At 46.8% G+C, this 13,352-nt stretch overlaps 1 protein-coding gene across 9 annotated transcripts in view; it reads right to left on the bottom strand.

Moving 5' to 3' along the window:
- IKZF2 (IKAROS family zinc finger 2) overlaps positions 1 to 10,379 on the bottom strand; it is a 117,571-nt gene extending 107,192 nt beyond the window's left edge. For 4 of the 9 annotated variants that reach the window (XM_075756016.1, XM_075756023.1, XM_075756020.1 and 1 more), the window contains exons 1-3: positions 10,150 to 10,379; positions 7,320 to 7,368; positions 6,492 to 6,596 (exon numbers count right to left, since the gene is read on the bottom strand). In XM_075756016.1, coding sequence (XP_075612131.1) covers positions 6,492 to 6,596; positions 7,320 to 7,353 — 139 coding nt within the window. In that variant the 5' untranslated portion in view covers positions 7,354 to 7,368; positions 10,150 to 10,379. Of the gene's footprint in view, positions 1 to 6,491; positions 6,597 to 7,319; positions 7,369 to 8,668; positions 8,705 to 9,150; positions 9,230 to 9,460; positions 9,620 to 10,149 lie in introns of those variants that run through there. The other 5 variants (XM_075756017.1, XM_075756021.1, XM_075756018.1 and 2 more) reach the window with 4 other exon arrangements.
- Between the last annotated feature and the right edge of the window lie 2,973 nt (positions 10,380 to 13,352).

The raw sequence follows: 13,352 nt of genomic DNA, 5'->3' as shown, positions 1-13,352 counted from the left end.
CGGTGATAATCGCAGCTCTGCTTCCCTCCATTGGGATGCAGCAGCCAGCCGCCTGGACTCCAAACAAACGTTCACCGCTCTAGGCAAGGGACAACATGCTGTGGCACAGGCTCTGCGCCCAGGCTGACAACAGGCCTTGTTACTACAGAGAGCAGTGGCACAGTCTTCTCTTAAATTTTCTACAGAGCTGTTTCAAGGCGGATCCTCCAAGGAGTTTCATTCACTGCGACTGCTGAGGAAAATGCAGAATAGGGCTATGCCTTTTCCTCCTGGCTAGAATAGCATCACTGCTCCAAGGTGCCCTCTTGGCGCTGGAAGGAGAACGAGCACCGCTCACCCTCAGTAATGCACAAAGATGCATTTTCACCTGTAAAACCTAGTCCTGCAAACTGTCATTTAGCTGGAGGACTAGACGGAGCCAGTGGCCCACAGGCATGGGAAACTAGCCCTCGATCCAACAGCAGGGGCACCTACCCCCAAGATTCAGGAGTGGGAAAGACAGAGCTCTCTCTAGTGGGTACCTCGTCATCCAGCTGCTATCCAAGTGTCACATTTCAAGGAAGATGAGGATTGCCCTTTTTGTTGGCATGTCTGAAAAGGAACTGAAATTCCAGAAGCAAACACTGAAAACTTGCTGACTACAAAGCTAGCAAGAGCACCGAGTGTTGTAACAGGGTGTGTACCAAGGAAAGTTAACCGAACCTGACAGTCCAAGAGAATAACAGAAGCTCCCTAAGAAAGGTGTGTGCTGCAACAAAGCCCTGGCAGATGACCTCTCAAGAGACTTCCATCAGAATGAATAAAAACCTATTTAATGAGATTAACTGATCGTTTCACTCCACCCTCGTTATAACACTCACCAAGAGAGAGGAATGTTTTTGCAGCCGAGTATCTGATTCCATAGGGAACGCCAGAGAGACCGTGACAGAAGATATGAAAAACACACAGGGGAACCCCTCCGCTGTCGGAGTGTGAGCTACAGACAGTAATTACATAAACACCTAGCAGCTTCAGTGGCTACTCAGTTTTCATCTACACACAGAGTTTCTATCACTGGAACTATTTCATTATTTTAACCATACCAGTGTAAAAAATCTAAGCCAATTTGTATGAAGCTACAACTATCCAAGGTGCATCCCAGTAGGTATTTCATTTCCAGGTAAACTTTCATTTATTTCTCTTTTTTTTAAAAAAAAAGAAAAAAAAGAAACAAATGGTGTAACACTACTCTACAGAGTTTTGGTTTCATACGCATGGACAAAAACCTAGATTTCTGTTTAAAGCCTGATCATCACCTCTTTTTTTTTTTTACTTTATTTTTCCTCCTTAAACTTCAAGAAAGCTAAACCCATTGACTAAAACCTTCATGAGTATTATTCCCCCGGCAATTCTCAGGGAGTCTGAGGTTAAAAGACTGAAGCAAATTCATTGCTTCTGTAAGTGTCAAGGAGCTCACTTCTTCCAGTTCCCTGCCACACTTTATTGAGCCCATCCCTTATGTCTAAGCTCATCTTGGCGTGGTACATCTTCACCACCCTTCAACCTGTAAAACCACAGGTACGTCTGTATCAGACACCATCATGAAATTCCACAGCCGAGCTCTCTAAACATCAAACTGTCAAGGTTGGGAAGTCAGACACAAAGAACTGGAGGACATCTCAAGTGACTGTCAGAAGTCCACCTCCCTGCACTGCGGCAGGATTAAAGACAGCCAGACCAATAAATGTTACCTACCCTACACCTTAAAGGCCACTGAGGAAAGAGATTCCTCAGCATCTCAAGGTTATCCAGTACAAGTTTTTAGCACCCTATGCATTGTTTCACACTTTGCAAAATATTTGGAAGAACTGGAGATCTGAATCCCCACTTCAGAGCAGAGCAGTTTGGCTACCAGAATTCTTTGTGCCCCAGTGCCTGCCTCAAAGCACTAACTCAGTTCCCTCCTGCAGCCCAGCCCAGCCAGCTTCAACCACCCTTCCTGAAGAAAAGCCTCCTGCAGAGGCTCAGCCTCTGTCATCTCATCCTACTGAAAAAACCCCACATACTGAGCCAAGAAGAATCCCAGTGCAAGGTCCGGCTTCACGTGCCTGGGCCGTAGACTCTGGCGATGGCAAGGCTTGTTTGCCGCGTAGCTGAGGCATGAAGCAACCTCTAATTTTACACATTTTCATTCCAAAAGGCAGACTCCACAGTCACATTTCTTTATCCATACAGATGTGGTGCTGATACAGCTGTGGTACATGAAACTTTCTGCTTGGGGCAACATAACTGTGACAAAATAGGGCTTGTATGACAATTTAGAGTTGAAAAGTGAAAGCAAGCAAGCAAGATTTGGGGCTTTGAAGTTACAAAAAAAAAAAAAAAAAGACTGCAACTGACAGTCCACCACAGTCCACCCCCACCACTGGGAATACCATATTGGCTACATTATAATAAGACCTTGCCCAAGTTCTCTTTAAAGACCACTGTTGAAATCATTCACACTTAATACTGTTGTCCCAATAGCTAGCTTGTCAGGCAGTGCGATCAGTCCCCACCAAAGCGAAAAAGCAATCACCTCATTATTTTCAGCAACTAACAGAGTCAGTTGACAATGCTTATTTTCTTAATAAATTATTTCTCATAACTTAGTAACACTTTAAGCTACTATAAATACATCTTGAAAGTGCACCACAATTTTAATCAGTTTCAAACATCAGATGTTGGGTTTGATATTTATGATTGTTCTATCTCCGTTTCGTTTAAGGGCTCCTTTTGTCTATGAAAGCAGAGATAAGAAAGTTATCTACACCCACTGTAAAGTCTCTAATTTAAGAGGAAATTTCCTCTGTCACCGACTGTCAGATGCTAATAGCTGGTGTTATTATTTTCCATACGATACCAGGCAAGTGGTCTTAGAGAAGTATCCTTCATCCTATCCAAAGCGGTCATTGAGTCAACTAACTGAACAACTGTGCCCCTGCAGTTTCTAAAGGGGACATTCTTCTAAGTACATTTTAACCTACAAGAAAAAATAAATTTATCTCCAATAACTATAGTAAGAACTCAGCATGGTATTATGAGGAGGTGACAGGGAATTATTTCTTTTTAAAGCCTCTTTTATAAGGATTCTCCATCAGCCTTTAATTAGCATGCCAGTTACTGTTCCGAGGTTCCTGATCATTTACAGCCCAGTTCAACATTCACCAAAGGCAACAAGACAGACTCCCTTGAACTCGGTGGGGTCTAGAGGAGGGCTTAGGGCCATGCAGGGAACTCTTTAGTACCAACGCGAAGTTAACTGAGCAGGCCTTTGACACCCAGCTCTGGGTGTCAGCCCTTGGAATAGTTTTCCTACAGAAGATCAGAAGAAAATCTGGACTTCCAGATTTGGGGCTGTATAAACGTATCATCATGTACTCAGCAGGTATAGCACTAATTTGTCCTTTGCTGTAGAGGAAAGCGACATGATCTATCAACCTATTCAGTTTGACTATTTACACATATTTTAAATCTTTGCTTACATATAACTACAATCTGCCAACATACATACAGTATTCTGCTAAAGGCAGATACATACCGTAAGGTATATGTAAGATCATTAGTTAGCTATGACAGGCGATTTACTGTGATTTATCTTTCAGGATCATCTCATTCACAAGGAAAATGGAGCGTCAGCCCCATCCATAACCTATACATACATACCGTCTAGATACTTGAAAATGATAATAGGTTAAAGGATGCAGTAGGCAACTCTCCACCACGAGCCAAAATATTTAACCTGAAACCTTTTGGAATAGAACCTGAAAACATCAGTAGCCCAGCCAGAACTCCTACTAACACGGATTGCCAGGGGCTAATGAACATAGAAAACTCTTTACCTAGCACATAATTTTACTGTTGCTGGGAGAGCACTGCTCAGTCTTTTCGGTACAGATCCAAGAAATTTGCTTCTTATGGTTTTGTCTCTGTTTGAGCCAGACACAAATTAAGGCTAAATTAAGAGCTGTGGTTCAAAACAATTCAATGGAATGCAAGAACAAAGGTCAAAACTTAGATCTCTGCCCTGCAGGTGCACATCCTGAGCGCACAGCTAAATAGGGCCATTCACCTTCTGCGGATGACTGGCAACCAAACTGGGAGCGAAACATTTGGGGTCTGATCCACGTACCACCTTACGTACCACCTCCTCCGTTAGCAAACCCTACCCAGCCACAGCGACATGTCTTGGCCTTCGCGATAGCAGCAGGCCAATAGTCCATCAGTCTCCAGTGACTCCACTAGGAATTAAACCATACTGAAATACAACGCAGCTACTTCCTCCACTTACAACAGAGGAGGATGGATCGATCCAACAGGTGCTACCAAATTCATACAAAGTATTTGGAACAGCTATTCCTCCTTACTCTCCCACCTCCACCTCTCCTTAAAAAAAAAAAACACAAAAAAAACCCCACACACGACAAAACAACAACAACAAAAATAACAAAAAACCCAGAGGTCACAGGCCCCTGGGATGCTGAACCTTTAAAAGGATTTCCTATACCCTGCAAAACAGGTGGAAAACTCTAAAGCACAGCCTGGCGATTTAGTCTACACATGCCAGATTCAAGATTTGGCCAAAAACCTTAAGTGAACCACCGTAGCAGCTGCCACAAAGCCGACAACCTCTAATCAATACCTTCCATGTTTAAGACAGAACAAACCACCTCTCTGCAAAACATCATTATGCCTGCAAACAGTAAGTAAATTACAACAAATTTAAGAAGCTCAAGTTTTGCTTGGCTTAAGAACCCCAGGCAGAGCCCCTAATTTTTCAACAGCAGCACATGCTTAATACAGAGTAGCAGTGATGAAAGCAGTTGAGACACCTGTGAGATATCACAAAACACATTTTAAAAAAAAAAAAAAAAAAGAAAAGAGATTCACCAAGGCTGCAGATACATGTGTGTTGCAAGAACTAACGAAGCTTAAAAAATCATTGAAAATGTTAACACAATGAGCACGCAAATATTGAATGTGTTAAAGTATTTTTGCATGACTTCATCCTAGATCTTTTTATTCCCTAATTTGACTCTGGTTTTTAGTCTAGATTATAAAGAAGATTTAAAACAGGGAGCTTTTTTTCCCCTTCCAATGAAGGCTTCCCATTAATAAAAAGGAAACAAAGAAAATGAAGAAAGTGAGTAGTAAAAGTTTTACAACATAATAAAATATATCAGAATCCCAGTGCAGCAGGATTGGAATTGTCTAAAGATGCTGAATTATGATCGGTTGTCATATAAAGTTCAGTCCAGAGTATTAGCAATCATATTCTCTAGCAACATGTATATAATTGGGAGATCTTCATAATAACCCTCAGTTTTAAAGGCTCATAAAAACTGCGTTTTACTCGTAATTTGCAGGAGGAAAGAAGAATTCTTAAAGGAAAGTAACATCTTTTTCTCAGTAAGAAAGACTTTGAAGGCAATACACTGCGTATTTTAAAGCAAGCAACCCTAAAAGCTCTCTTTTTCTTTCACAGTTTTCGGTGGGCTATTGTACAAACACTCAGGTTAAAAAGATAAATACCTATCTGTAGCACACAATTAGAAAGAAAAATCTGTATCGCATAGAGAGGAACCCTCTGAAAGTATATTGGAAGCAAAGCATGTTACATTATTTTTGAATACCAGTACAGAGGTACTTTAAGGTAAATATCTTGACGTAACATTGTAACCGACAGTAAAACAAACTACGGCACTCACACAAGCACGAAAAAGAAAGGATGTTGGGTTTATGAAATGTGTGTGAGCTACATTTACCCACACCCAAAATACAGCACGAAAATAATTATTAAAATATTATCAGCACTTGACACTCTCAGTAGACTCCCACATCTCTACATTCTCTCAATTTCTCCCCCGACATCCTAAAACAAAATCCTTTCAGTTTGTTAGAGAGTCAACTACCGAGTGCCATAAACTTCCAATTATCTCAGCCACTTTTGGACTTGCCAAGGCAAAGCTGAGGTAATGAATAGGATGCTGAAGTTTCTACATGGAATAGTAAAATAGAACCTGTCATCAAACCCAGATATTTTAACTTTATACTTTTGCCAGAGTAAAGCCTTTTTGTAAATAAAATGTGTTTGTTTTCAAATAAAGCTACTTCAAGCTGTTTTGGGAAGCACAGTAAGTAATAATAGCAACAACAACAACAATTTCCATTTGGATTTCAAAACCTGATGAAACAAAACCAGCACATGTCAAGCCTAGTGTTTTCCTACCTGCAACAGGTAAGGACCAGCTCTCAAATGCCACCTTGGGATAGTTCAGACTAGTAATCCCGTTCATGTTTAGATGAGACACCAGCATGAACAAGAAATAAAATTTAAAATAAAAATAAAATCTACCCTGTCCTTCTCTTTTTTTATTAGCGACTCCTACAGCAGCGGTTAAGACCGGGTAAGCAAGCTGCTGAAGAGCTGGAGGACCAGACTAACCCAAGGGCTGGTTTAAGAAGAGACTTACTGCTTGCCATGTGACCGGGGGAGGTGTGCTGCCCATTGGGTGTGCTGGAGGTGAGGTCAATAGCCATGCCGCAGTGCTCCCTTTCGGGCGAAAGCTCGTTGTCACCTGCGTTCACAAAACAAGTCCCCCCGTAAGTTTCCAGAGCAGAGCAACGCGAGGATTAACAACTCCAACCCGCTCGCTCCCTTCGCCCCTGCCCTTCCCTCCTTTACCAGCGGGGTCTGCCACAGCCTGTGCAAACTGGACTCTCACTGGCCACAAGCAAACATTCGACTGATTTTAAGAGCCCCCTCAAAGCTACTGTCACCAGTCTTCTAGCGTCTACGCCTGTGACAAACCTTGCCCCGGCTGCTTCATCTCAAGAGAAGTTAGGGTTGCTTTTCCATTTGCAGACACTGAGAATCGGGGCTGGGCAGGGGAAGACTGAAGTAGCACTTTACCGTACAGACCTTTCCCCCAGAGCTTTCAGTTAACTGACAGTTAAACAAAGCACTTACACAAGCCCTGACACAGAAAACGGGAGAAGAGCATAGTGAAAGGCATAAAAAGTTTTTGGCTGCAATTTGAATTTCTGAAGATGAACTCTCTCTCCTTTGCAAAGTTCATTCATCCTCAGCAAATATTTAAACCTGCAGCTACTCACCCATGCACCCATCCCCATGCATTTTTTAGTCATACGCAAAGTTTATGCTTAAATGCTATTAATTCAGCGTCATCTCAATGCAAAGACCATACACAAGGAAGCTAAAGTTTCGGGCATCTGCATTATAGAATGGATAGCGGGAAAAGAAAAGTAATTCAGAATAATCAAATGAAATTACTACTTACATGTTATATATCCATCAGCAGCCTCTGCTTCCATAGTCAAAGTGCAGTGCTGCAAGGCAGAAAAGTACACCCTCAAAGACGCCTGTCAGTATCAACCATTAAATGATTAAACTTACTTAAAGCCCTAAGTAGTTGCCCATTTTACTGCTGTTGCAACCATTGCCTAGAGAAACACACAAGTGTACTGTATGTGCTCGTTTGCAAAGCACCCAACTCTTCCTGCAAATTGTCTGAGTAGAGAAATTCAGCTGCCTTGTAGGCAGGCGGCACCAGGATCATCTTGGTCTGACCATACCCCTCTCTGTCCCCCACCTGCATTTTTACCTGATCTGAGAGATTTTTTCCCCGACTTTCCACTTGTTTTGTTCAAGCTGGGATGGTAATGCTTTATCAATTATCAGCTCTCACAGCCAGAACAGACTTTGAGGAGATGGATACTATTAACAATTGCTCTTTTCACACGCCCTCCAAGAGACTCCATCCTGATCTAAACAAAATAAAGCCCGCCAGTGTCCGTTCCCCTTCAAGAGAGCTATTACAACTCTTTGTCTCACACCACTGTACGTGCACACACACCTGTACACACGCACCTGTTCACGCTAACCCTATTTATCTGCCACAGCATGGGGCCGAACGTCACACTTAATACTCCCAGATCATGCATTTTGTGGCGTGAAGCAATCTTAAAGTTTCTGGAAGCACTTTGCTGACACAGAACAAGCTATTACTTTCCAGAAACCCAAGTAACTGTATAGAATGACACCCCCTAGCTATCATTTGATATATATTGAGGGGGAAAAAAAAAAAAAAAAAAGAAAGAGAAATCAATAATCATAACTATGTTCTTTTAAGTGGAAAAGTTAAGAATCTGACATGACCAGAGGAGAATTTTATTTCCTCTCTCCCTCCACAGCCTCTTTTTTGCCTTTAGTTTCAAAACTCTCACTGCACCAGGCAGCTAAATTATTCACAATGAGCCATTTCTGTATTGATCGCCAAGTATATTTAGCCCTGGCTCCTGGAATTTCTCCATTACTTACTGGAAAACAGGCAGCTTCACTTCTTGTCTCCAAAACCACTTCCCTCCCCCTCCCTTAACCCCCTTTCCCCCCCCCCCCCCCCCCCCACTGCCTTTCCCCCAATAAATAAATACTTTTCTCTGTGCTCTTCTTTGGTATAAAGCAGATCAAATTCCCAAGGCATTCAGCACATAACACTTAAATTTCAACCTGCCCAGCTGCTACCAAACTCTCTTAAATTACTGATTTTCACATGACTCTTAAAAAGAAATCTAAAAAAAAAAAGTTTTCAAAACAGGTAAGACACTTGCTCAAGCCCTTCAAAATTACCTTATCTTCCCCCTAGTCCAGGTAGGCAGGCACACACTGAGAAAAAGAAAGAAACATCAGAAGCAACAGGGAAAGATCATCCCAGCCAATGAAGTGGAAGGAAAAGAAAGGGGAGGAAGGGAGGAGGAAGAGAAAGGAAGACAAAAAGAAACACAGAAAACATCCATAACCGAAATTAAAACACGGTTTGATTTTTATTTTTTTTATTTCTTCAAGGGGGGAGGAGGAGGAGGAGGAGGAAGAGGAGGGAGGAAAAGAAAAAAGTTTGGTCACCATTTGTAGGCTGGTGATGGCAAATCCCAGCTGCTAAGCCTCCCTTTCCACAACGAATGGAGAGAGAGAATTTTGCTCGGGCTGAAGACACAGCAAGATGGGGAAAGTTTAAATTTTTTTTTTTTTTTTTTTTTTTTTTTAAAAGAGAGAGAAATAGAGAGAAAGGGAGGAGGGGGTAGGGGGGAGAGAAACCCGCCCCCGGCACTTACAGGTGGGGCATGCGGAGCCGGGGAGCCGGGCAGCCCCGGGGATCAGCCGGCGGGGAAACTCGCTGAGGAATGGCACATACTTTGAAGGAAGATGAAGAACAAAAAAAGAGAGGGAGAGGGAGGGAGGGAGGGAGGTCAGCAGCAATGCGATTAACCAGCGGGGAGAGAGAGGAGAGAGAGAAAACTTGATCCACCGGTTCCTTACGAATCGGCACGAAAACGGGGGGGAGAGGAGGGGATGTGGGGCGGGATGGGGTGAGGGGATGTGGGGCGGGATGGGGTGAGGGGGGGCCCCGGCAGACGCACTCACACCCCGCGCAGGAAACCTAGGCCAACTTCCCCGGAGTGCTGCTCCGGCCCTGGGCGACACCGGGCTCCGCGCCTCATCCCTGCCTCTCCCCGCCCATACCACAACCTGTCAAAGTCATGGAAGTCCTGCCTCATTTTTCATTTCATTTCATTTTCTCCCTTTCCCTTCCACACACACACACACACGCACCCCCCCCCCCCCCTCCCGCCGCCGCGTCAGGCCGCAGCCCCCCGGGGGCCCGCAGGTGGCGGCGGGCGCTGAGGGAAATGGCAGTTGGGGCCGGCGCTGACTAACGGAGCGGGCGAGCCCCGCCGCCCCCCGGCACACGCACACCCACCCCCGCCGCCCCTCTCCGCCCGCTTGGGATGGATTTGGGGGGGGTGGGGGGAAGGTGGGTTTGGGGTTTGTTTGGGGGTTTTGGGTTTTTTTTTTTTTTTTTAGGCTAACAGCAACAAGTCATCGGAGCCCACCGCCGTGCGGGAGATGCTGCACAACCGCACTTTACTGGGGGACCCCTCCGCACACACCGCACGCAGACACAGCCCCGCCGTCCCCGCAGCCGCCTCGCACACCGGACGGAGCTGTCCTCCCCACCAGCGAAAGAAAGACCGGGGAGAGGGAGAGGGAGGGGGGGAAGGAAAAAAAAAGAAAAAGAAAAAGAAATAAAAAGAAGCCAGGCGCAGATTTACCTCAGCCGCGCAGGCAGTGAATCACTTCCATCACCCTTTTGTTTGTGTTTTTATTAGTGTCGGCTCTCTCTGCCTAGTGGAGGTGTGTTTGTGCACGGCAGTTGGCTATGGAAACTAAGGCAGTGGAGCTGTAGCTAAGGGTAATCCTGTTTTTACTTCCTCCATCTTCAGAGAGCAGGGTTAGCCTGGGACAGCTGGTCAAACCCCGAGAAACCGATCCGGCGGCGGCGGCAGGCGCACGCCCGCACTCACTCACTCACACACACACACACACACACACACACACACACACGCGCCGCACACCGAGACACACGCGCGCGCACCCACACACGGACACGCTCACATACACGCGCGGCCGCCGGCGCGCGCGCAAGCCCGCGGGCGCGCGCCGCCCCAGCCGCCCCGCGGCGCCTCACCCAAGGGCCGGCGCGGCAAGCGCGCGGCGCGGCGCGGGGACGGGGGTGGGTGGCGGGGTGTGGAGCGCGGGGGGGGGGGGGGGGGGCGCGCGGGGGGCGGGTGCCCGCGCCGGCAGGGCCGCTCAGCACGCTCGGCAATCGATTAGAGGACAAGTGCCGCCGCGTGCGCTCCGCGCCTCACGCGGACGGACACAGGCGCGCGCGCGCGCCGCCCCCTCAGGGCACCGCCGCGTCCCCGTCCGTCCCCGTTGTCCGTCCCCCGCCGGGCACCGGGCTGCCCCGCGTCCCCCGCCGCACACCCCCCTCCCCGCTCCTCCCTCCCCTCAGGAGCGGCCGCCGCCGGGCGGGTGAAGTTGCCGGCGGAGTCATGATTCAGCACTTCTATATTTAACCGCCGGGCGGCCGCGGGTGCGCAGCGTTGGCCGCGGCCCGTCCCGCCGCTCTCGGCTTTGCTCTAATGACCGCCGCGGTGGGGAGCCTCCCCGGGGGCGGGGGGGGCAGCCTGAGGGGAAGGGTTCAGAGCCGCCGTGCTTGTTATCTAGTTGAACATTCGGAGTAAATATGAGGTAATTTCTTTCTCTTTTTGTAAGTGTTAGGCTTAGAGAGAAAGCCCGGTTAAAATAAAAGCCTTTCCACGCTATTTTTTTCCCTTCTCCCGAGAAGGCGGTGTGGTGGGGAAAAACCACCATCGTTCTTCTCCCTTGCTGCGCCTCACGGCCAAGGCTGAAGGAACACCTCCAGATGCCACACGGCTCGGGGGCCTGGCCCCAAGCCCACCGCCGCCGCTGGGCACGTCTGCAGCGAGGCAGTCACCCGCATCGTCTGTGCCCATGGGCTTCTGTGCTTTCTCACGGGCGCTTTCCCTGGCCTTCGGCAGATCTTCGATCAGGCGCAATAGCAACATCCATTCTTCTTCGAGCGTCTCTTGGTCAAAGCTGATCCGCTGGGCGCTGGTGACTGCGGTAATGCCGTTATTAGGCACCAGAGTTAACGGTCCATTAAGCAGCTGTGGTTGTGTATGATGTCATGCGTTATATACACAGATAGTAAGTTTAAATTTGCAAAGTTAAGCACGCAAACACTAGGAAGCGTCAGAATTCAGGCTGCCAATACGCCCCTGAGCCTTTTCACCCAGAACAGCTACAGAAACAACAGGGAGTTATCCTTTTATCTTCGCTGGCACTGAAGAGGAATAACGCACATTTTGCCAGTGAGTTTCAGACGTGCACTGATGGGAGTACCTTTATCAATACGTACCCTCCTCAGTGTGCCAAGAACCTCGGTAGTTTTGCTTTTGTGCAAAAACTACAGCCTTAACTCTCGCTCCAGCTACAGGCGAGCGCGATGCTGTTTTAGAGGCAGTAAAGCCCAGGGTTTTTTAGCTCTGCCCCTTCACACCAAATGACTTTCCGCTTTGTAGTGGCAGAGCCACCCCGTCCTGAGAGAGGGAGACAAACTCCACTTTCCAAAAAACCACATTAAATTATTCAGCCAGCCAAAGACACTGAAGTTAATAGACAGCTCTCTCCCCAGCGCTACAAATTTTAGCCAATTAGTCATTACGCCGCGTCTCTGAAGTGGGTTAATTTAACTCTTCTCATTTTGCATAGGAAGGAGGCAGAAATGTTAGGGGACTGGCCCAAGGCCACAAAGAGCACCCAGAGCTGCGCCTAGAAAGCAGACTTCTTGTTTCCCACGCCTACGTTTCAACAACTAGACTTGGCTTGCCTACATCAGAAAATAGACTGGCATAGCTATAGCTGTGTAATTATACCATAACAGTTTATGCTGGAATAACTCTCCTTGCGGACATCTCCTCCAGATGGAAAGTGACTTCCCAAAAGCTGTCCAAATGAGTCCACTCAGCACACACTTTGGGGTCTGCTTTTCCCCCCCCTTCCGTCTTCATTTTGGAGGGTCAAAATTCCTGAGATGCGGGTCTCGGCAGCATTTTGAAGCCTTTGATCACATTTACAGACCACTGAAAAGCAGGGACAAATGCAAAAAAAAAAAAAAAAAAAGTCATTGAAATGCTACAAGTCTTGTTGTCAAGATTTTTATGGTGCTTTTCATCAAAATGTTGAAAACTGAAAGCTTCCAGCTGGCTCTCCTTACAGGTAATAATTTAACAGCTAACAGCTTTTCTCCCAAAGCTGCTGGAACCTGTTTGAGCCATGGAAGCTGATGGGAAAAGCTGGACCCATCCTCTACAGTAATTATTTCTGATTTTTTAATCCTGCTGCTCCCTAAGCTTTCAAAACCAAATGAAGCTATGAAAATAAGGAGTGACCAAAGGAAAAGGGAATAAAGTGAAAGGGTTTGCCTCTAAAAATAGTCTTGTTACCTCCAAGGACTGCAGCAATGAGCGCATCTTCACCACAGCAACACGGGGGTGAATTACTGGTTTCAATGCAAAACTCAGCTCGGGGGCTGCAGCAAATGCTCCACAGTGATTAACGTCAACCACAGACCTGCCCCCTGGACGACACTTGGCAGAGCAGCGGTGACGATCTGGAGGACCAAGTGATGGTTTGGGGATCAGGAGACCAGGGTTCACATCCAGAGGTCCTCCGCGTAACTTCAGCGAAGTCGTCGTTTCTCTGCATTTCACTTCTCTGTTTCTAAAATGCAGCACATAAGGCAGTGAGGTTTTTTTTCCTTCTGCCGAGCAACGCCCCAAGAGCAACTCTCAGCTTTGCCACAGATTTCTGCCACACGATAGAGGTCACTTCAGCACGTGTCTGGAAGAGCCACCTCTGGAGCTCCTGCCAGCCCGCTGGGCAGCCC

This window comes from Balearica regulorum, chromosome 6 (assembly GCF_011004875.1).
Source record: "Balearica regulorum gibbericeps isolate bBalReg1 chromosome 6, bBalReg1.pri, whole genome shotgun sequence".
Taxonomy (NCBI): Eukaryota; Metazoa; Chordata; class Aves; order Gruiformes; family Gruidae; genus Balearica; species Balearica regulorum.
The sequence above is the reverse complement of the archived record's forward strand: the minus strand, read 5'-3'. Positions and strand labels throughout refer to the sequence as shown.